Source organism: Mus caroli, unplaced genomic scaffold (assembly GCF_978045245.1).
Source record: "Mus caroli unplaced genomic scaffold, Mus_caroli_1 scaffold_16, whole genome shotgun sequence".
NCBI lineage: Eukaryota > Metazoa > Chordata > Mammalia > Rodentia > Muridae > Mus > Mus caroli.
In genome coordinates this window covers 93,559,213-93,587,204 of record NW_028227271.1, presented here as the reverse complement: position 1 = coordinate 93,587,204, position 27,992 = coordinate 93,559,213, and the positions used below count along the sequence as shown (strand labels likewise).

Below are 27,992 nucleotides of genomic sequence, written 5' to 3'. Positions count from 1 at the left end.
ACTCTGGCATGACTGCAGCCTTATTTATTACACACCAAAAAGTATAAAACCACACAGCCCGCTGCAGCTCTCATCTCCAAACCTGGCATTTGCCTGAGGCGACCACGGTGCCTCCAGCCCCTTGTCAAGCTTCCCTGCGAGACTCTGTCGATTTGCCGATTTGCCGAGCCATGCTCGGGAGGCAGCGCATCTGGTGGCACCTGCTGGCTTTGCTTTTCCTCCCATTTTGCCTGTGTCAAGATGAATACATGGAGGTGAGCAGAAGAGCTAATAAAGCGGTGGCCAGGATAGTGCAGAGCCACCAGCAGACTGGCCGTAGCGGCTCCAGGAGGGAGAAAGTGAGAGAGCAGAGCCAAGCTAAAACTGGGACTGTGGATAATAACACTTCTACAGACCTAAAACCCCTGAGACCAGAGGCGCTTCCGCACCCTGAGGTAGAGGACCTAGCCCAGATCAACCCATTCTGGGGCCAGGTACTCAGAATTCTCTTCTAAGGATTTCTTTGAAAACTTAATGACTGTGGTTGCTGTTGACTTAACTAAGATTCTTAGGATTGGTGCCTGTGAGCAGTTTGATGAGCTGTTGGGAGCGTCTCTGGGTTGTCCTGGGTTTCCACAGGGACTCCAAGTTGCTGGTATGATGTGCTGGGATAGAGAGGCCAGAGCACTTTTCTTTGGCAACAGGGAGCCAGAAGCAACAGTTTCCTTTTGTGTTGGGACTTTTTTTCTTTCTTTTTAAATGTGCTCTGTTGATGCAGAGAACTTGTGCTGGCCTATGAGGATAGATGCATTGCTAGAGATAATGATCTGCTGCTTCTGAGGCCTTCCCAGCTGGAGAAGCTGCCCTTTGCCTCTGCCTGCTTTACTTGGACTTGTGAATTTTCTATACCATTTCTCTCCAGTTTTGTTTATTTGTTTTGGAGCAGTCTAGGTTGCTATGGCTTCTTGTTTGACTTTTTTTTTTTTTTTTGAGTCAAAACAGAATTAAAGCATTAAAAGGAAAGGAAGCAAAAAAAAAAAAAAGCCAGTATATTTAAATTACAAGCCGTATTGTGTCATACAGTGTTTCGGGATGACAAAACCTGATTTATTTGTTGGGGCAGAAGCTCAGCATCTCAGGATATTTCTTTAACTCTTTTAGGTAACACAGGGATGAGTAAAGGTTTTGGTGTAGTAAGTTACAAATCAGCAAACTTCAGTGTGATCAAAAGCAGCAAAACCAGGAAGGAACTTCTTTGTACTCAGCACCTAAGCATGGAAAATGCTGAAGTTAGCTGGACAGGGAGGAAGGGTTCCTTTAGACTGCATGATCTTTGAAGCAGTGCACAGTACCACAAAAACCAGTTGTCTGTCTGCTTTGTAGAGATTTCGGAACTTCTTTTCACATAGTTGCAATCTAAGCCCCTACCCTGCCAGCCACAGATTTAGGAGTCTCAGTTGATCATCTGGTCCTGTGGTCAGACTAGAATCCCACAGAGCCTGAGACATGTAACTAAGGGGAGTTCACAGCGCAGTTTCCAAGTCCCTCCATGGGGCTCTGTCAAGGGGAGATGTAAAGAAACTGTCATCTTTCTCTGATGATGCTTGCTTCGGTGGGCTTTCCAGCTGGATGAATGGTGTCTTTCCTGGCTGTCCATTAGTGTGCTACAGGTCATCTTTCATTATTTCCTGGAAACCAACACCAACCAGGCTGCTGAAATCCCAATTATGGTTCTGCTCCACTCCACATTCTAGTCCTCCAGCCCTGAATTCGTGAAGCATTTTCAGATAAGGACCTAAGAGCCAGCAGCATCCTGGAAGGCTCTGCTACTATTCCCCTACAAGTGGGCGCCGGCGCCCAGACTGAATTTGGGACCATAGGAAGTTTTCCTTTCTCTCCCTACTTCCCCATCCTCTTTTTTATGCTAATTCTCCTTTTTCCCCATAAAGTATTCCCCAAGCATTTCCCAGCTTCTGTTAGGAAAGTAGGATGGAGACCAAGACAGTGATAAACTCAAGCCACCCTCAGCTGCTCTATTAGAAACAAAATTTTGTCAGTATTTATTCATTCATTCAGCCACTAATTCATTCATTCATTCATTCATTCATTCATCTTCTTCAATCTCTTCTTATTTTCATTTAATTGTTTGTTATGTTTTAAAGTTAGCATACAAAGCACTGGGTTTTATTATGACAGTGACTTTACTCACCTAATCTTTTTTTTTTCTTGTTAATAAGCTTGGTTAGATTCTGTGTGTTACAAGGTGAATGTCCAAAGAACACTCGGGGGTGGGGGTGGGGGTGGGGGTGGGGGTAGACCCATGTTGTTTTGGTCACTAGGTCTTTAAAGCATAATAAAGTAAAAAGAGGAGACAAAAGATGGCCATCCAGAACAGAGGTTTAGGGAGTGGTAGATTAAATCCTGTGCTACAGTGAAGGCTGAGGGAGTCTGTGAGCAGCTGGTGTGCCTGGACCCTGTGCTGTGCAGAGAGACTGGCGGATGATCTGAGTGTCCAGCAAGGGAGGACTCTTAACTAGCGAAGGGATTCTCATGTAACTTTGCTCCACAAAGTTCTGCTTGTTAAAGCAAGCCAGTGAGGTACTACGACCTGTGTGGTAGGAATGGGGCTGGCTGGGGAGCCCATGGTGGATCGGAGCTGGAAGAGATTGACATTATCTACTTTTTTTTTCTGGCATTTTCTCAACTGTAGCCTCTCTTGTCTTTCCATTTCCCTTCTCTTCCTGACCTCTCGTTTCCTCAGGAAGAGAATTGTGTGTTCTTTTTTCTCTAGTAATTAATAGTAGAACTCAATTCTGCCTCCAGATCTCCTCCTGCAGAATGGGTGGAGCTTATCTTACATACTTCCCTTTCTTCTTATACTGCTCAACTGCATGCTTCTACTACATAACAGCCAGGTTTGGGAAAGAGGGTGACACATGTAAGACATCACGGATAATGACTTCCCATAAGCAAATTCATCCTTAATAGGAATAAAATGTCTATACAACATCCTGTCCAACTTCGGAGTCCATTAAAAAAACATGATGGCAAGGTCCTCCGTTAACCCAGCACCAGTGAGTGGGAGGGAACCTACTGAGACTGGCAGATCCCTGAAGTTCACTGGCTGGCCAGTCTAGCTAATGTGCGAGCTTCAGGTTCAGTGCCTGTCTTATAAAATAATGGTGGAGGAAGGATATTCAAAATTGGTCTCTGGTCCCCCACTCACTCACACTCATGAGCACACACTTACACTAACAAATATTCATCTCTCCCCCCTGAATCTGTTTCTGTCTATCCATCCATCCTTCTGTGCATCCCTCTGTCTGTCCATCCATTCCTCACTGCACTATTCTATTTTCCCTCAGAACTTGACCTTGAAATGCAAGGCCATAGGAAAGAACATGCAAGAAATGCCATAGGAGGGTTCCTGCAAGGCACCCAACCAGGAGAACCAGGACTCTGTTGTCCTGGTGGCAGCTCTGTGCTCCTGGGGTTACCCCCATTAGCTTATACATTCACCACTCATCCTTGTTAGCTCAAGTATTGAGGACCCGCCCCCCACCCCCATGTTCAGATACTAGACTTTGACAAATGCAAGCATCAGGGCTCTATCTCATCTGAGCAGGCTCTACAGGCAGAGTCACTTGCTGCCTAGCCCAACTGTCTATTACCCAGGACTCAGATGTTTGTCCTCTGACGGCCGCATCACATGTCCCACACGTATAATAAATAAATGTAATAAAATTGTTTAAACATAACAAAAATTAAAGTTCTTTCGAAATTGTTATTGGAAGTTAAACAAAATAGAATCTTTGCTTGTATCTTAGAGCTGGAAAACAAGTTCAGGGCCAACACAGACTGATGTCTGGGAGTGGTGACTCTTCTAAGGCCATACAGAACTGAGCAGGGACACTGGTCCCAGGGGAGTGATTATTCTAGCAGTTCTAAGCATTTCAGTATTTTCACTATGTCCTTACCCAAGGACTTTCAGACCCTGCCCGGTTTCTCTATCCACGACATCCACTATTGGCCACACTCTGGATCCCCTGGGGTTTTGGAGCTGTATTCCACATTAGCAAAGGACAGCAGGAGAAGATCACCCTTCTGAGATGTGTGGTTGGTGGGCTTGGCTGTGGTGTTTGATTTCCCAGTGTTGTCACCTCTGACTGTGTGTGTGTATTAGTTGATTTTTTTTCCTTATGCATTAATCATTTCTATCTGCCTGCGGTTGGTCCTGGTAGAGGCAGAGCTAAGAGTTATCTCTAGTTTTGAGTGTCTCCATCCCTCAACACTGCCTTCTGAGCTGTGTTGGCAGAAGGTGTGGACCAGGGTGGGCTATTCCTCAATACTTTTAGGGGGAAGGGAGGGCAGTGACCATGCCTGTAAGACCAACCACTAAGAGTGAGGCATAAACCTTCACCCAGCCTTCTCCAGAGAACGTGTCTAGTAGGGGAGAGAATGGAGACATTAAGGTCTTCCCTCCATCGCTCCCTACCTTTGTCCTCTGTTCTGTCCACTCCATTCCACCCTTCCCCTTTTCTTTTCACAATCAGTCCCTTAGCAACAATGTGCTGTTTTCAAAATGGTTGAATTATAGCTGGTGTCTAGGAAAGTTTCCACAAGTATTTTGCATGACACAATCAAAAGGCAGGTTGCCAGTATAGATGAGAATCCAGATTTTACAAGTTCTAACTCTCCCTTCAAGTCAATCACCTGGGTCTTCCTTCACAAAAAGCACACACTTTAAAATGTTTTCTTTCTATAAATAAGCATTTCACTGGAAGTCACAGCTTTGCATACTCAGTACCCATTTGTGCTCATGCAGTAAGGTAGTAACTTTAAATTTAGAAGAGGGATATGTGAAATGATAAATACTTATATTGAGGTTTAAATTGCTCAGTATGTAGATAAGAAAAAATCCACTGGACAAATGCAGTTAATAGCCATCTACTATATTCTTGAAAACTGTCAAGAGTGTAGATTTTGGATGTAGTCATCCTAGGAAAGCAAATGAAGTAATGCATATGTTAACTAGCTGTTCAGCAAGGACACACATGCAAATCGCAAACCAGCTGCTGTGTAGGATCACTATATTTCTACTTCTCAATTAAAACATAAGTGAACAAATGTACACTTTGTTTCCCCAGCACTGTGTGGGGAAAGTGGAGAGACAGAGTTTCTCATACCACTTAAGCCAGGATGAGGGATGCAGTGTCTAGGGGCTCCGTGAAAGTTGCTGGTTGTCTGCACTGAGAGTTACTTTAGTCTGACTCTACCCAAGACTTCTGGGTATTGAGAAAGAAGAGGTTTCTGTGTCCTTTTTGGAATGAGATCCTGCTTTTGCTGTCACAAGCTGACATGGGCAGCCGCTGACCAAGACTGCCACTCTCTGTGCACAACTGCACTTACATCGCAGCACATCTGCTAGGAAATTTCTGTTTTCTGTACCTTTGATCACTCACCTGCCTTAACAACTTCCTAGCCCCCACGCCATAGATCCTCTCAGCATCCTACGATATCTTCGCTGAATGTGACTGTGAGTTGACTGAAGTTAAACTTCTCTAAGGGTGAGGCCAGAAGAAGTTATAACATTTAGTGCTCTCAAAGACCTTTACCTGAAGTTTCTTTTATCATTTTTTTTTTTTTTTTTAGTCTCCACAAACTGGAGGACTGCCCCCAGACTGCAGCAAGTGTTGCCATGGAGATTATGGATTTCGTGGTTATCAAGGGCCCCCTGGACCTCCAGGTCCTCCTGGTATTCCAGGTAAGGACACACAAGTTGCACAGCTATGTCAGTAGCAGACTGGGTGAGATCTAGGAGCCAAGAGCAAACATGAATACGGGCTGAAGTGTACTGGGTGTGCATGGAAAATGCAAAGATAAAAAACTTGGTGGGGGAGTTGGGTTCTCTAGGTCAGTTCCAGTGGAACACTGCTTTACAACATGTATTCTCTACAGTACTCCTAGAATCCTAGAGGTTCCAGGAAGGGAGGCACTTCAGCACTCACAGACAGAGCCACTTACTAGGAGTGGGAACACATCAGCACCAGAGTACCAGTCCCCTTCTGTTTCTGTTGCAAATATCCGAGATAAGGACCTTAGAGAAGCACCTGTCTGGAGGGTTCTCCTCTGCCTGGCTAAGCTGACTTTGGGGACTGTAGTGAGGCCCTACCTCATGATGGGATAGTTCTAGTAGATTGAAGCTACTCACCTCTCAACAGCCATAAAGGTAGAGAGCAGAAGAGAACAGGTTCCTACTACCTCCCTCAAACCTCACATCCTTAGCCTTAGTGACCTTTAACCTTCAACTAGATCACACCACCTTCCAATAGCACCATACTGGGAACAAGCCTCTAATATGTGGACTTTGAAGAGATGTTTAAGTCACAACATCCAGTATTTCTGTGTATTCTACACAACGCTAGTGTATCCTACATAACACTCTATAGTGTTATATGTATACTGCATAACACTCTATAGTGTATTCTACACACACTATAACTTTCTTAAACCTTATTAAATAGGGGCAGGTAGAGAGGGAAGATTGCTGGATTTCTCTCTGACATCCACTGAGGAGGGTTAACTTTCTGTGTCATTTTAAGTTTAGGTTGTTTTTGTTGTTGTTGGTTTTGTTTTTTGATTGTTTTGGGTTTTTTGTTTTGTTTTGTTTTAAATTTCCCCAATCTCTATTGTTTCTCTGCTGGTTTTCATGCTTTACTTGGTCTCATAGATACCTTTTGACCTCTAGCAGCACACAACAGCACAGCAAATGCTCTTGAGCTCATCAGATCCCTCTAGAGCAGTGGTTCTCAGCCTTCCTGGCACTGTGACCCTTTCATACATTCCTTATGCTGTGGTGACCCCCCCAACACTTAAAATTACTTCTTTGCTACTTTGTAACTATAATTTTGCTGGTTACAAAGCATAACATAAATATCTAGTATGTCTGATGGTCTTGGGTGACCCTTATGAGAAAGTCTGTTGACCCCACAGAGATCGTGACACGCAGGTTGAGAACTGGTGCCACTCTGGATCCATGGGCAGCCGTCTGTGCTATCTTGTTCCAGCCGCTTAGGCTCAGGGCACTCTGTTAGTGTTACTATAATGAACTGGATGGGTAAAGGGGGGCCCTTCCTACCTGCCCCCACCTCTGAGGAGTCCAGAAGTATCCAGTGTTTTACTGAGTTCCTTTGACAATGCCTCTTTACAGGGTTTGGCCAAAGTCTACTTATGTTGTTTGACTTCCCCTCACTGATGTTACCATTCATCAAAACATTAACCTTTGTACACCCTTAGATAAGTTCTCACGTGAGGCCAAGTTTATAATTTAAAAAAAATGACAAAACCATGCCCTATATTTAAACCTTTGTCGTGTCCATCGAAGGCAATGATTCACAGGGCCAATGATGTAAAGTGAAACATCTTTAGACCCTTCTGGAATCTTTGTTTGACCTCCAAGCTGGCTTTGATTGAATGTTTCCCATTCGAAAGTGCCTTGGGACAGAACACTTTAACCTAGCAGTTCAAGTTCATTGGTCCAAAAGCCCTGCAAACCTGGTTCAGAGCCAGGTCAAAGGTAACACACAATGTATAATACAAGAGGGCCTGAGGCTTAGCGAATACGAAAACAAGGAGGAGGTGTGGGATTGTTTCGTTTGAATTTACTACCTGACTCTTGATTTTAAAATGGCAATGATATTTTATGTTTTTCTATCAGTTATAAAACTGCTAAAAACTTTTGGAAGAAAACGTGCAAGAGATCGAAAATAACAGCACAAAATCAGCCATGTCTCATCCATTCAGGAAAAGTATAAATAACTATGGATAAAACTAGAGTTACTCTTTCCTCTATGGATATAATACAGAAATGTGTAAGGACCCACACTGAAACAGTGCTATGCCACCCCTGTTTATCTGTGACCTTTTACCTAAAGATGTCACTGAGGTTCATTACAACATTGATCATTTAAAATATTTTTATAACCTGATAAGAATGGACCATGACATTCTAGCATTGGTGGGAATGTGCTTTTCAAATCTTCACTGTGTTCGATAATGATGAGTGGCGGTGAGTCTTCTACACAGTCTCACCTTCATTCCTTGCATTACAGAAAAGCATGATCTGCAGTCTTGGTTTTATTGCTCTTTTTAGAGCCCATCTGATGCCCTTTGGCTACTATGGCCAAGGTTATTGCAAATGTTCTCCTTTTACAACTGAGTTGAGACATTTCTGAAGGCAGGACTGTGTTTGTCTAAAACAACACATTCTGAGAGGAGTGGCCAAGTTTTCTCATATGATTTCTGATTTTTAAAGGAAACCATGGAAACAATGGGAACAATGGAGCCACTGGCCACGAAGGGGCCAAAGGTGAGAAAGGAGACAAAGGCGACCTAGGCCCTCGAGGGGAACGGGGGCAGCATGGCCCCAAAGGAGAGAAGGGCTACCCAGGGGTGCCACCAGAACTGCAGGTAAACCACCCTCCAGGTGACTGCTAACCCTGCCTGAACATTAGGGACCAGGGACCAAAAGTGTTTCAGTGGACAAGCCTCAACTCATCTTCAGGGAATCTCAGTTTCAGTCGGCTTATCCATGTGGCAGGATGCTTGCATGGAGCCTAGGCTATCAAACACAGCTTTGAGAGCATTCTTAGGACAGGGTACTTACTGAGTGTGTGAAATACAACTCTCTCATAGGGCCAAATACGACACAACCATAAGTATGAACTCATAGCCTATTTTTCAGATGGGACAATGGGTTAAACAAGAGGGTTTTAACCAATTTGAACACTGAAAGAGCTATGTATATAAATGGAATGGCTATGCATATACTTATATTTTATTTGCTGATTTGCCACTTTGTGTAGAAAAATTTCAACTTTGTAGAGTGACAGACACTGTTTCTCTTACATCCGATTTAGTAGTAAGGTTTATTTACTCATTTCATGTATGCTAGTACACTGTTGCTGTCTTCAGACACACCAGAAGAGGGCACTGGATCCCCAATACGGATGGTTGTGAGCCACCATGTGGTTGCTGGAAATTGAATTTAGGACCTCTGGAAGAACAGTCAGTGCTCTTAACCGCTGAGTCATCTCTCCAGCCCTGTAGTTGAATTTTTTTTTTAAACTTTTCACACCAGACTTTTCTGTCCATGGGGACATTTTATTTTTGAGTTATTCAATTTGCTAGACCAGATTATGTTCCTCTTAGCATGAGGTATTAAAACCTATTATATGGCCATAACCCATTTATGGTTTGTCTTAGTCAGGGTTTCTATTCCTGCACAAACATCATGACCAAGAAGCAAGTGGGGAAGGAAAGGGTTTATTCAGCTTACACTTCCACACTGCTGTTCATCACCAAGGAAGTCAGGACTGGAACTCAAACAGGTCAGGAAGCAGGAGCTGATGCAGAGGCCATGGAGGGACATTCTTTACTGGCTTGCTCAGTCTGCTCTCTTATAGAACCAAGACTACCAGCCCAGAGATGGTCCCACCCACAAGGGGCCTTTCCCCCTTGATCACTAATTGAGAAAATACGTTACAGTTGGATCTCATGGAGGCATTTCCTCAACTGAAGCTCCTTTCTCTGTGATAACTCCAGCTGTGTCAAGTTGACACAAAACTAGCCAGGACATGGTTATATGTAATTTTTTATTTCTCTTTTAACTCGTCTTTCTAATTCTTGTAACATCTAAAATTTGTAAATATAGGCCACCTGGAAAACTTATTAACTCTAAGTTTGTTAATATTTAAACCCAGAGTCTCTTAGAAGACATCTGTATTAACATGGTAAGTTGCGTTTTGTTGTTGTTGGTCAGGTTGTGTCTGGCTAATGTGTCTTCCTTAAAATGTAATTAGTGGTTAAAATTAAGTATTTGGGAGAAAATTCTGTAGCAAAAGAGACTTTTTGAGAATTGGCATACAAAACTGTTCTTGTTTGAAAGATCAGAGGAAAGTGCTGTTTGTTTGGGCAAATGCAGAGATGTTTACTCTTGGACATATCATTCTTCTGGGATCCTCTTATGCAAGTGTAAACTAAGATGTCCTGTGTGTTACTAGACCTTATCATGGGGCTCGGGGGTAACTTTTAACAAATACTGTTTAATAATTTCAGCAAACTGGGATTCATATGCCAGTACAAATTAACAAGTAGGGTGGAAAGCCATCTTGACTAAGGGATTTTCTATGACAGTCTAGAGATATATGAAAACCAACAACATAGAACATATAGATGGCCTTTTCATAGAATAGGTAATTTAGAGTCCTATGGCCCCCACAGGAATCTCCACTCCTAGGTGCTCTATCATACCTAGGATCTTAGGATCACTGGTGACTAGGACACAGCATCTGTCCCACCACCACCAGGAGTAACTGGGACCAGCAGGATATAGGAACCCCACTCAACCAGAGGCTCAGATTCCTTCCAGTCGATGCCTGTCTACCTTGGTTGCAAACTTGGTGGACAGTCCCCCAGCCCCCCAGAGGAGGTACTAGTCCCAGGTGCTCTAGCATGCCCAGGATCTTAGGATTCCAGAATCGCAAGAGCTTGGTCACACCAGGATCTCAGGGTCTCAGAGGCAGCTTGAATCCCAGAAACTCTGACGCACGCAGAATCTCAGGATCACAGGATCCCTTAATCACAGGATCACAGAGATAGCTGGACTCTGAGGAGTTCTGACTCAACTGGAATTACAGGAAGGACAGGCTCCAATCAAATAAAGCAAGGGCAGGCAGCACTTGAGATGATCAGCAATTGAAGCAGCAATTGAGATGATGGGAGGCAAGCATAAGAACAGAAGCAACAGAAACCAAGGTTATTTGGCATTATTAGAACACAATTCTCCCACCATAGCAAATCCTGGATACACCATCATACCAGAAAAACAAGATATGGATCTAAAGTCACTTCTCATGACGATGATGAAGGACTTTAAGAAGGACATAAATAAATCCCTTAAAGAAATATAGGAAAACATAAGTAAGCAGGTAGAAACCCTTAAAGAGGAAACACAAAAATCCCTTAAAGAATTACAGGAAAACACATCCAAACAGGTGAAGAATTGAACAAAACCATCCAGGATCTAAAAATGGAAGTAGAAACAATAAATAACAAAGGGAGACAACTCTGGAGATAGAATACCTACGAAAGAAGTCAGGAGCTATAGATGCAAGCATCACTAACAGAATATAAGAGCTAGAAGAGAGAATCTCAGGTGCAGAAGATACCATAAAAAACATTGACACAATAGTCAAAGAAAATGCAAAATGCAAAAAGCTCTTAACCCTAAATATCCAGAAAATCCAGGACACAATGAGAAGACCAAATCTAAGGGCAATAGGTATAGAAGAGAGTGAAGATTTCCAACTTAAAGGGCCAGTAAATATCTTCAACAAAATTATAGAAGAAAACTTCCCTAACCTAAAGGAAGAGATGCCCACAAACATACAAGAAGCCTACAGAACTCCAAATAGACTGGACCAGAAAAGAAATTCCTCCTGTCACATAATAAGCAAAACACCAAATGAACAAAACAAAGAATACTAAGAGCAGTAAGGGAAAAAGGTCAAGTAACATATAAAGGCAGATCTATCAGAATTACACCGGACTTCTCACCAGAGACTATGAAATCCAGAAGATCCTGGGAAGATGTAATACAGACCCTAAGAGAACACAAATGCCAGCCCAGGCTACTATACCCAGCAAAACTCTCAATTACCATAGCTAGAGAAACCAACATATTCCATGATAAAATCAAATTTACACAATATCTTTCCACAAATCCAGCCCATCAAAGAATAATAAAGAAAAAAACTCCAATACAAGGAGGGAAACTACACCCTAGAAAAAGCAAGAAAGTAATCTTTCAAGAAACCTAAAAGAAGATAGCCACATAAACAGAATTCCAACTCTAACAACAAAAATAATAGGAAGCAACAATTACTATTCCTTAATATCTCTTAATATCAGTGGACTCAATTCCCCAATAAAAAGACATAGACTAACAGACTGGTTACATAAACAGGATCCAAGATTTTACTGCATACAGGAAACCCACCTCAGGGAAAAAGACAAACACTACCTCAGAGTAAAGGGCTAGAAAACAATTTTCCAAGCAAACGGTCTGAAGAAACAAACTGGAGTAGCCATTCTAATATTGAGTAAAATCGACTTACAATCTAAAATTAACAAAAAAGACAAGGAGGGACACTTTATAATCATCAAAGTTAAAATCTTCCAAGATGAACTCTCAATTCTGAATATCTATGCTCCAAATGCAAGGGCACCCTCATTCATAAAAGAAACTTTACTAATGCTCAAAGCACACATTGCACCACATACAATAATAGTTGGAGACTTCAACACCCCACTCTCATCAATGGACAGATCATGGAGACAGAAACTAAACAAAAACACAGTGAAACTAACAGAAGTTATGAAACAAATGGATTTAACAGATATCTGTAGAACATTTTATCCTAAAACAAAAGGATATACCTTCTTCTCAGCACCTCATGGCACCTTCTCCAAAACTGACCATATAATTGGTCACAAAACAGGCCTCAACAGATACAAGAAGATTGAAATAATCCCATGCATCATATCGGATCACCACAGACTAAGGCTTATCTTCAATAACAACATAAATAATAGAAAGCCCACATACACGTGGAAGCTGAACAACACTCTACTCAATGATAACTTGGTCAAGGAAGAAATTAAGAAATTAAAGACTTTGTAGAATTTAATGAAAATTAAGCCACAACATACCCAAACTTATGGGACACAATGAAAGCAGTTCTAAGAGGCAAACTCATAGCCCTGAGTGCCTCCAAAAAGAAACTAGAGAGAGCACACACTACCAGCTTGACAGCACACCTGAAAGCTCTAGAACAAAAAGAAGCAAATTCATGCAAGAGGAGTAGACTGCAGGAAATAATCAAACTCAGGGCTGAAATCAACTAAGTGGAAACTAAAAGAACTATTCAAAGAATCAACCAAACCAGGAGCTGGTTCTTTGAGAAAATCAACAAAATAGATAAACCCTTAGCCAGACTAACTAGAGGGCACAGGGTCAGTATCCTAATTAACAAAATCAGAAATGAAAAGGGAGACATAAGAACAGAAACTGGGGAAATCCAAAGAATCAGATCCTACTACAAAAGCCTATACTCAACAAAACTGGAAAGCCTGGATGACCTGACAGTTTTCTAGACAGATACCAGGTAACAAAGTTAAATCAGGATCAGATTAAGGATCTAAACAGTCCTACAGGCCCTAAAGAAATAGAAGCAGTCATAAATAGTCTCCCAGCCAAAAACAGCCCAGGACCAGATGGGTTTACTGCAGAGTTCCATCAGACCTTCAAAGAAGACATAATACCAATACTCCTTAAACTATTCCACAAAATAGAAACAGAAGGTACTCTACCCAATTCATTCTATGAAGCCACAATTACTCTGATACTTAAACCACACAAAGACCAACAAAGAAAGAGAACTTCAGACCAATTTCCCTTATGAATATCGATGCAAAAATACTCAATAAAATTCTCACAAACCGAATCCAAGAACACATCAAAATGATCATCTATCATGATCAAGTAGGCTTCATTCCAGGGATGCAGGGATGGTTCAATATATGGAAATCCATCAACTCACTCCACTATATAAACAAGCTCAAAGAAAAAAAAAAAACACATGATCATCTCATTAGATACTGAGAAAGCATTTAACAAAACCCAACACCCCTTCATGATAAAATCTTGGGATGATTAGGGATCCAAGGCCCAAACCTAAAGATAGTAAAAGCAATATACAACAAGCCAGTAGCCAACTTCAAACTACATGGAGAGAAACATGAAGCAATCCCACTAAAATCAGGGACTAGACAAGGCTGCCCACTTTCTCCCTACCTATTCAATATAGTACTTGAAGTCCTAGCCAGAGCAATTAGACAACAAAAGGAGATCAAAGGGATACAAATTGAAAAAGGAAGAAGTCAAAATATTACTATTTGCAGATGATATGATAGTATATATAAGTGAATCTAAAAATTCCACCAGGGAACTCCTAAACCTGATAAACAACTTCAGCAATGTAGCTGAATATGAAGTTAACTCAAACTAATCAGTGGCCTTCCTCTACACAAAGGATAAACGGGCTGAGAAAGAAATTAGGGAAACAACACCCTTCACAACAGTCACAAATAATGTAAAATACATTGGTGTGACTCTAACTAAGCAAGTGAAAGATCTGTATGATAAGAACTTCAAGTATCTGAAGAAATAAATACATGAAGATCTCAGAATATGAAAAGATCTCCCACACTCATGGATTTGCAGGATTAATATAGTAAAAATGGCCATCTTCCTGAAAGCAATCTACAGATTCAGTGCAATCCCCATCAAAATTCCAATGCAATTCTTCTCAGAGTTAGAAAGAGCAATTTGCAAATCCATTTGGAATAACAAAAAACCTAGGATAGCGAAAACTATTCTCAACAATAAAAGAATTTCTGATGGAATCATCATCCCTGATCTTAAGGTGCACTCTAGAGCTATTGTAATAAAAAACCAAACCAAACCAAAACAACAGCAACAATAAAAAATCCCCTGCATGGTATTGGTATAATGACAAGCTGGTAGATCAATGGAATAGAATTGAAGACCCAGAAATAAACCCACCCACCTATGGTCACTTGATCTTTGACAAAGGAGCTAAAACCATCCAGTGGAAAAAAAGACAGCATTTTCAACAAATGGTGCTGGCTCAACTGGTGGTTAGCATGTAGATGAATGCAAATCGATCCAGTCTTATATCCTTGTACAATGCTCAAGTCCAAGTGGATCAAGAACCTCCACATAAAACCAGATACACTGAAACAGATAGAGGAGAAAGTGGAGAAAAGCCTCAAACATATGGGCACAGGGGGGAAATTCCTGAGCAGAATAGCAACAGCTTTTGCTGTAAGATCAAGAATTGACAAATGGGACCTCATGAAATTGCAAAGCTTCTGTAAGGCAAAAGACACTGTCAATAAGACAAAAAGGCAACCAACAGATTGGGAAAAGGTCTTTACCAATCCTACATCAGATAGAGGGCTAATATCCAATATATACAAAGAACCCAAGATCTTAGACTCCAGAGAAACAAATAACCCTAGTAAAAATGGGGTACAGAGCTAAACAAAGAATTCTCAACTGAGGAATACTGAATGGCCGAGAAGCACCTAAAAAAATGTTCAACATCCTTAGTCATCAGGGAATTTCAAATCAAAACAACCCTGAGATTCCACCTCACACCAGTCAGAATGGCTAAGAATAAAAACTCAGGTGACAGCAGATGCTGTTGAGGATATGAAGAAAGAGCAACACTTCTCCATTGCTAATGGTATTGCAAGCTGATACAACCACTCTGAAAATCAGTTTGACAGTTCCTCAGAAAATTGAACATAGTACTACCTGAGGGCCCAGTTATGCCACTCCTGGGCATATACCCAGAAGATGCTCCAACTTGTAATAAGGATACATGCTCCACTATGTTCATAGCAGCCTTATTTATAATAGCCAGAAGCTGGAAAGAACCCACATGTCCCTCAACATAGGAATGGATACCGAAAATGTGGTACATTTATACAATGGAGTACTACTCAGCTATTAAAAATAATGAATTTATGAAATTCTTAGACAAATGGATGGAACTAGAGGATATCATCCTGATTGTGGTAACCCAGTCACAAAAGAACACACATGGTATGCACTCACTGATAAGTGGATATTAGCCCAGAAGCTCAGAATATCCAAGATACAATTCTCAAACCACATGAAAATCAAGAAGAAGGAAGACCAAAATGTGGATACTTTGATCCTTCTTAGATGGGGGAACAAAATACCCATGGAAGGAGTTACAGAGACAAAGTCTCTGTGGAGCAGAGACTGAAGGAATGACCATCCAGTGACTGCCCCACCTGGAGATCCATCCCATATACAATCAACAAACCCAGACACTATTGTTGATGCCAACAAGTGCTTGCTGACAGGAGCCTGATTTAGCTCTTTCCCGAGAGGCTCTGCCAGTGTCTGACAAATACAGAAGTGGATGCTCACAGCCATCTATTAGACTGAGCACAGGGTCCCCAATGAAGGAGCTAGAGAAAGGACCCAAGGAGTTAAAGGGGTTTGCAGCCCCATAGAAGGAACAACAATATGAACTAACCAATACCCACAGAGCTCCCAGGGACTAAATCACCAAAGAGTACAAATGATGGGACTTATGGCTCCAGCTGCATATGTAGCAGAGGATGGCCTAATATGGGAGGAGAGGCCCTTGGTCCTCTATGGGCTCTATGCCCCAGTGTAGGGGAATGCCAGGGCCAGGAAGAGGGAGAGGATGTGTTGGTGAGCAGGGGGAGGGAGTGGGGGAGTGTATAGGGGGGAGGGGACTTTCTGAGGGGAAACATTTAACATGTAAATAAAGAAAATATCTAATAATAATAATTATAAATATATGAAGATGAAACAAAAAATAGGTAATTTAGTGGAGAACACCTGGAGCAACCATTATATGTCATCTATTTGGCACTTTAACACAACGATACAGTCACTTGAGATGTTGTTTTCTTGTGCTTTATGGAAGACATTTGTGAAGACAACTGGTCAAAATGCAAGTGACTGATTGTGAGCTGCCCAGCCCCAGCTGACTCATCTACAATACCCCCCCCCCACACACACACCCCTAAGGCTCAGAGAACACCAAGGGAGTGGCATCAAGATTGTTAGAGCCAGAGGACCAGCAAGTCTGCTGTAAGATTGTGCCTCCTAGAAATAACTGCAAAAATACACCTATGAAACCTCATCCACATTGCTGAACAACGACAGCTCTGACAGACAACATGCTAACATGAGAGGGCTGAATCTCTTAGGCTCCAGTTCTAGACAGTGAGCCTCAGGCAACTAACAACCGACACAGGGAGATTCAGCTTTCTTCAGGGATGAGCCCCTAATTGGTTATCCAACACCAAGTGTCGAGTTATGAAAAGATACACGTTCAAACAACAGTAAAAGGAGCCAGCAGGTTATATTTATGCATTTGCGCAGTTATGTATGTAACAATAACCAGTTAAGAAGAACTGGAGAAGGAGGGAATGGGGGCATAGGAAGAGCTGGAGGGAGGGCACGGGAGAATGAAAAGGAATCACACTTTAATTTTACAATTTGCAAATTTAAAATTTAATTAAAAAGGAAGCTTGTGAAGAAAGGGCTTGGACATCTTTTGGATGTTAAAGAATTTGTTCTTTTCACTGCTATTTATTTTCAAGGGATTGCCACCACTGACTTTCAAATATCCTCTAATACTGTGATCAAGTCATACCATTTCTTGGTAGACAGAGCTGCTCCAAAGCTCTTTTAATTATTCAAATTCTATTTTGGAACACCAGTAGCGGTAACAATGGCAACAGCGGTAAAGGAGAAATAGCCATGACTCATTCTCAACTGAAGGAATACAGAAATCTAAGGTTCAGATGGAAGCTGAGACTCAATACCCCATCTTCAAATGGGTAACTTCCTCCCCAGTGCCCTGGATCACGAGGTTGGAGCTGGGAGCAGGTTTCTTAGAATAGTTGTTCTCATGGACTGAGATGAGGCTGTCATCATTTTCTAAACACAAGGGATTAGCCACAAGCCACAGGTGGGGCTGCTCACAGTAATGGCTTCTCTGGTTCTCTTGAATTTTCTGCTCCAATTTATTTGATTTTTTATGCAAAATTATGCTCAGAAAATTTGCTTTTCCAACAGCCAGATAGGTTTCTGATTCTATTTAACCACTTATATATATATATATATTGAATAACTGCAAATGTCTCCTTTGCTTTTTAAGGATGATTCATACAATACCCTTTTAATGTAAAGGAAAAGAATAAGTAAAACACAGTTCAGAGACAATCACTCTTGTATATAGTCAAATAAGTTAGCTATATTATTTTTCTTAAAAAGGAGGTCCTCAGTGGCACAAGAACCACAGTCCCAGAGGGCAACTTAAAACTCGCCAGGCTGGCCCCAAACTCACGGGTGTGGATCGCTGCTTCAGCTTCCTGTGCTGCTAGAATTACAGTCCAATTACCAAGTCCAGCCAATGTTCTTAAACATACATGAGCATGCAGCATTATTTATCACTGTTTCGTGAATGGCAAAATTTCAGGAATAGTTCTACTCATATAAACGGATAGAACTCTATAACACTAAAATGAATATATTTTCTGGATATAAAACTGAAATATTCTCATGTGAAAACTGTACTTGTGATAAGGAAGAAAATTTTCACATGGAACTACTATGCCACGAGTGCTGTCAGTAGTAATTCTGCTGCTGTTCTTTTAAAGCATTTTAGATTACATTTATTTATGTGGAGGGGCGAACACCTGCCATTGCACATGGGTAGAGGTCAGAGGAGAGGACATCTTTGGAGGAGTTGGTTCTCTTCCTCCATCATGAGGTTACTGGGAGCCAAACTCAGGCCATCGTGTGTCATAGCGAGCACCTTTACCTGCTCAGCCATCTCATTAGCCATTTATGCATCTCCTCATAGATATGTCTCTCAGTATGACTACAGGACAGCCCCACCTGCAAAGACACATGTAACAAAGTCTGATATTAAGTCATAGTAGTCTTGTGTTGCCTATTCTTTATGCTTTCCTAGGGCTAACAACATTCAGTTGCTCAATGGTCACTTTCTCTAATCACTTAATACACAAATGTACTTCTAATACCTACAGTCTGAGAATTTTATCCAAAATTTTCCAGTTTTACTTGATGGCACAATTTTTATATTTAAAAAGGTATCTTTTAAAGGCTACTATTTTTGAACTGTATTTAGAACTGTTGATGCAGAGTAATATCACACAGCATAAAATACTTTAAATTACTATAATTCACTTACTTATTTGCCTATTGCTTGGTATATATTTAAGCTTACCATCAGAGGTAATATTGAAATAAATTTATGTGTATAAGAATGTTTTTCTTCATGACAAATTGCCTACGGACTGACCACCAGCTCTATCCTTAGATTGCATTCATGGCTTCTCTAGCAACTCACTTCAGCAATCAGAACAGTGGCATTATCTTCAGCAGTGTTGAGACCAACATTGGAAACTTCTTCGATGTCATGACTGGGAGATTTGGGGCCCCCGTATCAGGTAAGATGTAAGAATCAACAGACAAAGCCATTGTAAAGAGAAAGCAGACAGGAGGGCGAGAAAGAAGATAAGGCGGTGGAATGAGAGGGAGAAGGAACTGGGAAGAAGAAAGGCAGGAAGGAAAGAAGAAAGTGGATGAAAGGAAGAGAGGGGTGGAAGGAGGAGAAGGAGGAAGGGGAAGTGGGAAGGAGGAAGGATGAGAAGAAAGAAGGAAGGGAGGGAGGAAAGAATAGAGGAAGGAAAGCAAACGGCTCATATAGTCTTCCAAATGCCAGGTTAACCTGTTAAAATCTGAATGGAGAAAAAAAAACCTAAAAAATGGCTATGATTACAGAGATTATTAACTTTTATTTGGATAGAACCAGTTAATCCTGAGAGAGCCCAGACATGTCTGACTGTAAAAGACATAATTCTCAGAGCTTGACCGTGTGGTAACTCTATTCATTGTTAGTCTAGCAAAGAATGCTTTATCTATTTCTAACATTAAAAATTGAATGGAAAATACAATTTTTTTACAGTTTATAAAAATATAGTTATCCTATTACATAAAAGCTAGCATACTCTATATTCTGATTATAGTTTGTTTTATTTAAAGAAAGACTTGCCAAATATTTTAAAAATCTTTCCATTTGACTATATATATATATATATGATGAACATAGTCATATATTCCTCTTGTCAAAAGAGGGAACCACTTATTTCCCTGAGGCCAGCAAAGTCTTTGAAATGTCTGGATAGTTGACTGATTAAAAGAAAAGCTAACCAAACAAAAACCCCACTGTTTAATTTTCTTTGAACTTTGATGTTCTTTAGACTTAAAAAAGTTACAAAAAAGTTGCCAAATTTTCAAATTCCCTTTAGTCTTTTTCCTCTGATATTTACATTTAAGGTAACTAAACTCTGATTACCAAAATAAATAAATCCACTGGGCATAACACTGTCACTGATTTTGCAACTTACTCAGAATGTACTAGTGTTGTGGTTTGAATGTGGAATGTTCACCATGGGCTTCTATGTTTGGATGCTGAGTCCCCACTGCTGGCCCTGTTGGAAGGCGGTGGGACCTTTAGGAGGCTGGCCTTGCTGAAGGCAGAGGCCCACTGTGGGCAGATCTAGCTTCACTTTCTATGTGTTCTATGCTTTCTAACTACAGAGGCAGTGTGACAACTACCTTATGCTCTTGGTACCTAGCTTTCCTGGCAGTAACGTGTGGCATCCTTTCCTAAGCTGTAAGCCAAAACAAATCCCACTCCATTGAGTTGCTTCTTGTCAAGTATTAGCTTAAATTTTAAGCTGGCAGTAGAAGTTGGCAGCATTATTCTCATGGCTTCCTCCCCCTCCCCAGACATTAAAAACATGAGATTAAAGGGGCTGTGGATTGTTCTGTGGTCCGGTGCTAAGGGTATAGAAGGCCACGGAGGCCATACAATGTGTGGAAGGTTAGAGCTCCTACAAGGAGGATTTGATAGGCCATTTCATAAAGCTGTGGAGGTAAAGCTCATTGCAGCAGAGTCCCTAGAACGTTGGAGATACTGGACTTGCTACAGAAGTTGAGGTTCTCCAGCAAGGAAAGCTGCAGGCACAGAGTGGATCTGCCCTAAATGAGAAATCATATATGCCACATAGGCAGCAGAATTGGAAGAGGGGAACACCCGAAGCCCTTCAGAGCCAGACAGTTCTACCACAGACCCCAGATCCCAGACTGGGAGGGAGCTGTAGGGTCTGATGATTGCCCTAGTAGGTTTTGGTTTTGCTTCCATTCCTCGCTTTTAGAATGGAAATATTTATCGTGTCATTTATGCTGGAAGTATGTAATTTGGCTTTGACCTGTGGAGAGACTAATGTAAGAGAATACCTTGATGCTTAGAAGATGCTGTACACTCGTGACCAGAGTTGGGACTGTTAAAGACAGTGGAGACTTTAAAAATTGAAGTGACTGAATTTTGTATTGTGAGACAGCCATTAGCCAGTGAAAGCCTGTAGCAGACTGTGTAGGGTGGACTTAAAATGTCTCCTGTGAGGTCATGTTGGAACACTTGGTCCTCAGATAGTGGCACTGTTTTGCAAGGCTGTGAAGCCTTTAGGTGGGAGCCTTGTTGGAGGAAGTAGGTCACTAGGGCAGGCCTAGAGGTTTTGTCTGGCTCCGTGTCCTGTCTGTTCTCTGCTTTCTGGCTTGTAGAGGCACTGAGTCACATGACATGCTGGTGATGTCATATCTTCTATGCCATGATAGACTGCATTTCTTTTTAACATGTAAGCCAAAATTAACCTTTCCTTCCTCAAATTGCTTCTTGTCAGGCATCTGGTCACAACTATTGGGAAAATAATAAATATAACCGGAATTTCCCAATGTCCCTGTTTTTAGTCCCTTGTCTTGTCTGGCTCTTGAATTCTGTTTTATAACAGTGCCATTTGCCTTATGGGTATATTTACAACTCAGGATGCTGAAGCATTTGGTGATATCGTCCATTTAGTATGTGGCAACATCTCCTTCCAGTACTAGTAACCCATTGAGTAATTCTTGCTGTTGTTCTACTCTTAAAAAGTAGCTGACTACTGAATGAGCTGGCTTCTCCTTGAGCTATTTGCAGGGGACAGGGCCCAGACAACCGTGAATATGTGGTATTTCAGTGCCTCCTCTTGTTGCCAGGGGACTGATTCTTTTTTTCTTTGTATTTATTCTTCTCTCATACAACACATCCCTTTCACCCCCTCCTTCTTCTCCTCCCAGCCCCCAAACCCCCAACTGCCCTCTCCTCCAGATCCACTTTCCCCTCAGAAAAGAGCAGGCCTCTCAAGGACATCAAACGAACACTGCATAACAAAATTCTTAAATGGGGCTCCTCTGTGTGTTTCTCCTTTGAGACCACAGTTCCTCTGCCTCTGCGTACTTCCTGAGGAAGACTTCTGAACCAGCTTTGAAGCTTCCCAGCTTTCAGGAACCTTGTTTATGCTGGCAGATCCTGACATCTATATCCTGACCACTACACTTTAGCTCCCTATATTTTTTTCTAGCAAACTGCCTCTGTAGGCTTGATCCTAGGACTATCCTTTCAGTATTGCAGAGTGGCCTTTCTCCATCAGGGAGGAGTTGAGCTCTATCTCAGAAGCCCTGTCCGGCTTGGGCAGCACCTTTACATATCTGAAAACTATTGATCTTCTTCAGCGTTTTAGTTTTGCATAAATTTGACAGCTTTTAAATTTCTGCCTTTTGGTTTTCTTTTGGTTTCCAGGCAATATATAGAAAAAAATTAAAAATTCTAATGAATGGAGTCTGTGTTAAGCTTACACACACGCTTTTAATGTGTGCTTTGGTTTATTCTCCTCCCCCCATTTAAGTGATAAATGGCCTAAGGCATGTAATCAGAGACAATCTTATTACACAGCAGTCAGTGTTACTTTTTGTGATTTCTTTATATATATATATATATTTTTTTTTTGCTCAAGGGTTTTAATTTTCTTGTAACAATTTTTACAAGTCATGAGCTGTGCCACAGAGGAGTGCCTGGCCATCCTGGGTTAATAATCTCATTGAATTCAATGACGTTATAATCAAAGCATAAGAATTAAAGGTTTTTTGAGCTCAATTGGTTGGACACCATCCTAATGATAACAGCTGATTCCTTATATGGCCTGCTTATTTCACAGCCTCACCAATGATTACAAGCTGATGCTCACCTTTCTCACTTTTAAGGTCAATAAGACAGAGAAAGCTAACATTTGCAGTTGCAGCTCCACAAAGACCTGAAACCCAGAGCACAAGGGGGGTCCTCCCCTTTCTGTGCAGAGAAAGCTCCATGCTCATGGAGCACAGGTTCACACTCACAATTCTAAGACTTCCATTATTCGCCAACTGGTTTCTTAAGCTGCTCTTTCTAAAGTGTTTCTGCAATCTATTTCTATTCATAGCATCATTTTAAAAAGGAAGACTAATGTATTTTGCTGTCATTTTGATTATAAAGTTATTTTCTGGAAGGATTGAAAGTTGTTATGTGTGTATGAAGTGAAATCTTATAAAATGTAAAACATGCAACACCTACAAGTAACTTCTTGAAGTCTTTTGTTCATCTGTCTTTGCCTTTCACCCATGACCCAGTCTCTAGGTATCCAAATGGGCATCAGTGATGGACACTTCACAAAGCACAACTGCTCTCCTGTGACTTGGCTCAGCCAGGCGAGCTCAAAAAGCCTTTAATCCTCATCAGAGGAAGAATTATGACAGCCTTAGAGCTGATATTGTCATAGAAAACAAATAGACATTTGAAAAGAAATAGAAATGGCCCATTGTTTCCTTAGTTTTCTTTGGAGATATTACTGGGTTTTTCTCTTGCATGGCCAGTAGTTCAAAAACTGTAACATGGAATTCAATAAGAATATATCTTTAGTAACAAAGCGTGGTTCAGTTAAAGTTGGATACTTTTATTTACAAATTACTCATTTACAGCAGTCATGTGAGACATTTCCTGAACCCTTTCTGTGCTCCAGTATTTTATCATCTTGGCTAACATTTGTGGGATGTGGTTGTCCATTTTAATGCCATGTTTGACTCATTATATTAATGGTTTTTAAAAATCTCACTAAGTATAACCAGGAAATAGTTAGGAAAGTTAAAAATAAAGCACTTTTAAGGTAAACAGATGAGAGAATAGTCATAAAAACAGGCCATGAAGAAACTACACAATAACAGGAAAATAACAAAGCCAGGTATGAGATCACAAGACTCACTGTGAATGCGTAAATCTCTGCCCTCTCCAGGTGTGTATTTCTTCACCTTCAGCATGATGAAGCATGAGGACGTAGAGGAAGTGTATGTGTACCTTATGCACAACGGCAACACGGTCTTCAGCATGTACAGGTAAGTGATGGCTTCTATCACAGGTCTTGTGGACACTGCTGTAACTTGAACCGGGCAAGTCTATAGCCAGGGAAGAGTTTAGGAATCAACAGGCTGATGTAGCAGTTTTGTTCGTCATGAGAACTCCTGTATTGGGTCAGATTATCACCTTGTTCGCCACCTGAGCTAATCAACCCAAGAGCAGCAAGAAACTAGTGCAGTCCAAGTGTAGGAGGACATTTATGACTTTTCCCATCTATGTGATCCAGTACTTGGGAAGAAGTGACTTAAGGGAGGGTCTATTTTGTCTAACAGATTGGGAGGATTCAGTCCGGCACAGCAAAGAACGTATGAACGAGTTCCTTGAAGGAGCTGCATGTGGTAGTGTTCCTCATGTCATCTCAGTGGGCCAGGGGCAGGGCCAGGGCCAGGCAAGCAGGGAGGATCTAGGGGTGTTGTGCACTCAAGAGAGCACTATCGTAACCTACTGACTCCAGCTAGGCTCTTCCTTTTAGGGATTCCACAACACCCCCAAAACATTCTATCAGCTGGGGACCAAGTGTTCAAACACACGAGCTTGTGAGGGACATTTTCTATCAAAAGCATAACAAGGAGAGAATGGGTTCTGGTGACCGTCAAGCCCTCTCCAGGCCCTTGATTTTCAAATAGCCGTCCAGTTCTTCCTTCTTCCTGTCTCGGGGCACACTTCTCTGTCTTGGTCTCCATGAGAGATGGTCCTAAACCAGTTCAAAGGTAGAAGTCAGAGATGAATAGCCCTTTTCATACAGAAACCCCTCAGCCGGGTTTCTCTCTGGCTTCTGATTCTATCCTTTGTGGATGCTTTCCCTTTATTTTTCTCCATGGTCACATCCAAAGTGGCGTGGTAAGTTTTAAGTTTGTTTTTGTTTTTCTTCAGGTTCCACCTCCTGCTGGTGTAGCTCTGAGAACTAAGGCAAAAGTCCCGAGTCTTTCTTACAAAACCGGGTCTCTGGCAGTAGTTTCCTTAGACACAGACACATAAGACTTTTGCTGCTTGCTCCCAGTCAGTGACATATGTTAGTGAATCATATCTAGTACACTTTTGGACAATTTTTAGCCTATTACTCTTGTGACCCATTGTTTGCCCTTTTCTAAATATAGTTACTATTTATTACCAAAGACATTTTAAATTAGTAATTTGGTTAGAAAGGCAATATTCTCTATTTATGAGATACATAGAGTATGACTCTGAATGAAAGTTCCTACCGGCAAAACATTGTTGCGGTAAATCTCTCAATCCCAAATATGCCTTAGCAATGAAAACACGACTCAATTAATATGAATACATGCTGTGCCTAGAGTGGGCAGATCTACCACTACACTACCATCTTCCACATCTATGAGACCCCTTAGAACTTGTGGTTTCTCCAGGCCATGTGCTTCTGCTTCGCTTTTCTTCTTCTTCTGCATCCTCTCCCTCCTTCATTTTCTCCTTCTTCTCTCTCCACTTTCTGCTCCACCTTCCCTTTTATCTGCCCAGTCATCAGCTCTCCTTTATTTTACAAATTAAGGTGGTAAGCAGGTTTACAGGAAATCATCTGAGTGCTGACTCATTCCTTGTTCAAAGCCACTCACAGGAGAATGGAATTAACATCAACTATAATTAGCCCCAGGGCTATCCACAACAAAACATCAGCTCTATCCCTGCTCTTCTGGGTATAAAAGTACTTGGTTTTATTGTTCAGCCTTGTTAGGGCCCTGATTGTTCAGAGTCTTTCTCTCAAGCATGTTGTTATTCTCCAAAATCATCTTCTAAAAGCTGCAAGGAGAGTATTTGCCTCTTTTGAATACTGTGTCTTAGGTGGTATGTGTATACCAGGTGGTCTATGTTACTATGCTCTTTCTCAATGTCTTCTAAGCATGACATGATGTCTTAGTTACTGTTCTATTACTGTGAAGAGACACCATGACCAGGACAACTTAAATAACAAAGCATTTATATGGGGGCCTTCCATACCATTTCAAAGGCTAAGTCCATAAAGATCATGGTGGGGAGCGTTGGCAGCAGGCAGGCAAGCATGGCACTGAAGGAGTGGCTGAGAGCCAACATCATCCTGTCCACAAGTTTGCAGGAGGAGAGAGAATGAGACTGATATGGGCTTTAGAAAACTCAACGCCATCCCTCCATTACACATCTCCAGCAAGGCCAAATCTCTGAAGCAGTCCATCAACTGGGAGTAGGCATTCAAATATATGAACCTGTGGAGGCCATTCTCATCCAAGCTACCACACACCAGTCTTTCTCTTCCTAGCTCACAATGTTTAATTCCACATTGCCTCCAGTCTGGCTGTTAGCAAGTGTAATATATTTTCACTTTAGCTGTTGACAGTCTCTTTGTTGAATATCAGATTCCAGACTGGCAAGAAGGAAATTAATCATTATAATGAAGACTCTATGTAAAGGATCAAGGATAGTAGAGCTTTCCTTCTTCCTCATCTAACAGTCCAGAGAGGCTTGGTAAGATAATCCTGTATATATGTTCCTAGTCTGAGCAGGGGTAAGAGAGCTCTCTACTACATAGTAATCTTTAAGAACCCAGATGTTTAGGAATGGCTTTCAAGGCCATCATAGTAATTGCTGTTGATCATCTAGAGGCAAGGGAAAGGAAAGAAGGAGGTAGGTTTTAATAGATAGTTCTAGAAGTGTTTCATGCTATTTCCACTTTCATGTCATTTAAGGAACACATGGCCTCAAAAAAGCATAGGTGAAGATATGGACAGAATATACGGAAGACCCGGGTTTGCACTGCAAAGATTAACTAGTGTGTTCCTCTTTTTCTTCTCAGCTATGAAACAAAGGGAAAATCAGATACATCCAGCAACCATGCAGTGCTGAAGTTGGCCAAAGGAGATGAAGTCTGGCTAAGAATGGGCAACGGTGCCCTCCACGGGGACCACCAGCGCTTCTCCACCTTCGCAGGCTTTCTGCTCTTTGAAACTAAGTGACGAGGAAGACAGGATATCTCCACTTTGGGGGCAATTTATAGCTGAGCTAGGGTTGTTAGGATATGAAGGGTGTTGAAGTTTGGGGTTCTTTATGGAGCATTTAAGTGTTGCATTGGTCACACTGCTACTCATTCTAATGGCATACCAATAATGTTGGATGCTTCAGGGGCTAAGAATACACCACAAGGTAATCTTTCCAGATGACCTTGGGAAATACTCAGCATTTTCATCACTCTTCTCTAGATGTCTAAAGGGACTGCCACCTGATACAGGCTGCAAAAAAGCACTCACCTCAAAGGATGCATTTGCATAGAGTTTTGGTGCTCTGTTTAAATGTAGTATTGCTTTGGAGTCAACCAAGTTTTGAGCTCATTGTTCATAATATTTCAGAGACTAGCCTGATTATGATGGGGCTAGGGCAAGAATAAGACCACTTACTAGAATCTTCATAGGAAAAACACTTCTGAAGTCTAAACTGGGAAATAGCATTTGGTTTGGTGGGCTTTATTCTTATACTCATTAATAAAATACATTTAGTCATTTCAGGTAACCTTCAGATAGGGCAATTATTTACATTGCTCATAAATAATTGGCTCCTCTTTTAAAACAACAAACAACCCCATGTAGATAATATTGAGTTCTACTGTCTTAGACTTGCAGATATAAACTTTTCTCACATCTGGCTTGCCACATCTTCTCTTTGCCATTGCATTCCTGGGGCTGTGGTAGAGCTCTCTTGACTCTGTACAACGAGCTGAGCTAAGATGAGGCTGATATAGTACAAAAGTTATCACATTTTTTTTTAATTTGGGAATTATACCCAGATTTTTATATACACCGTGTTATATTGAATGGGCTGTAAACTTAATTAAATACAGGCAGACAAATGGATGCAAAATAAAGTGTATTCCATTTATGAGATCCATAACAACATGTCTTAAATGTTTTCAATAAAAATGATATTATTTTCTCTATTATCATACTTGACTAATGTTCA

At 41.3% G+C, this 27,992-nt stretch overlaps 2 protein-coding genes across 9 annotated transcripts in view; one reads left to right on the top strand and one right to left on the bottom strand.

The window, feature by feature from the left end:
• The window catches only part of LOC147000808 (uncharacterized), a 40,413-nt gene that overhangs the window by 9,973 nt on the left and 2,448 nt on the right, over positions 1-27,992 (bottom strand). For 2 of the 7 annotated variants that reach the window (XR_015045518.1, XR_015045517.1), the window contains exon 2: positions 23,902-24,747. The exons of 1 other annotated variant lie outside the window; for it this stretch is intronic. The gene's annotated coding sequence lies outside the window, so the exon portion shown is untranslated. Of the gene's footprint in view, positions 1-18,524; positions 18,602-23,901; positions 24,748-27,992 lie in introns of all 7 variants that reach the window. 4 more of the 7 variants (XR_015045521.1, XR_015045520.1, XR_015045519.1 and 1 more) reach the window with 3 other exon arrangements.
• Positions 3-27,972, top strand: C1qtnf3 (C1q and TNF related 3). 2 transcript variants are annotated; one of them, XM_021183702.3, is made up of 6 exons: positions 3-254; positions 5,632-5,743; positions 8,294-8,448; positions 19,047-19,176; positions 23,932-24,031; positions 26,836-27,972. In XM_021183702.3, the coding sequence occupies exons 1-6, from the start codon at positions 171-173 to the stop codon at positions 26,993-26,995; spliced, it is 741 nt and encodes a 246-aa protein (XP_021039361.1). In that variant the 5' UTR covers positions 3-170; the 3' UTR covers positions 26,996-27,972. The 2 variants fall into 2 exon arrangements, with proteins under 2 accessions (XP_021039361.1, XP_021039360.1); XM_021183701.3 differs by having other exon boundaries at positions 3-473.

Excerpts from the sequence above, each read along its gene's own strand:
- C1qtnf3 (XM_021183701.3), top strand. The coding sequence starts at position 171 with ATGCTCGGGAGGCAGCGCATCTGGTGGCACCTGCTGGCTTTGCTTTTC. Across the intron at positions 474-5,631 it reads TCAACCCATTCTGGGGCCAG|TCTCCACAAACTGGAGGACT; the intron begins GTACTCAGAATT and ends TTTTTTTTTTAG. Across the intron at positions 8,449-19,046 it reads GGGTGCCACCAGAACTGCAG|ATTGCATTCATGGCTTCTCT; the intron begins GTAAACCACCCT and ends CTCTATCCTTAG.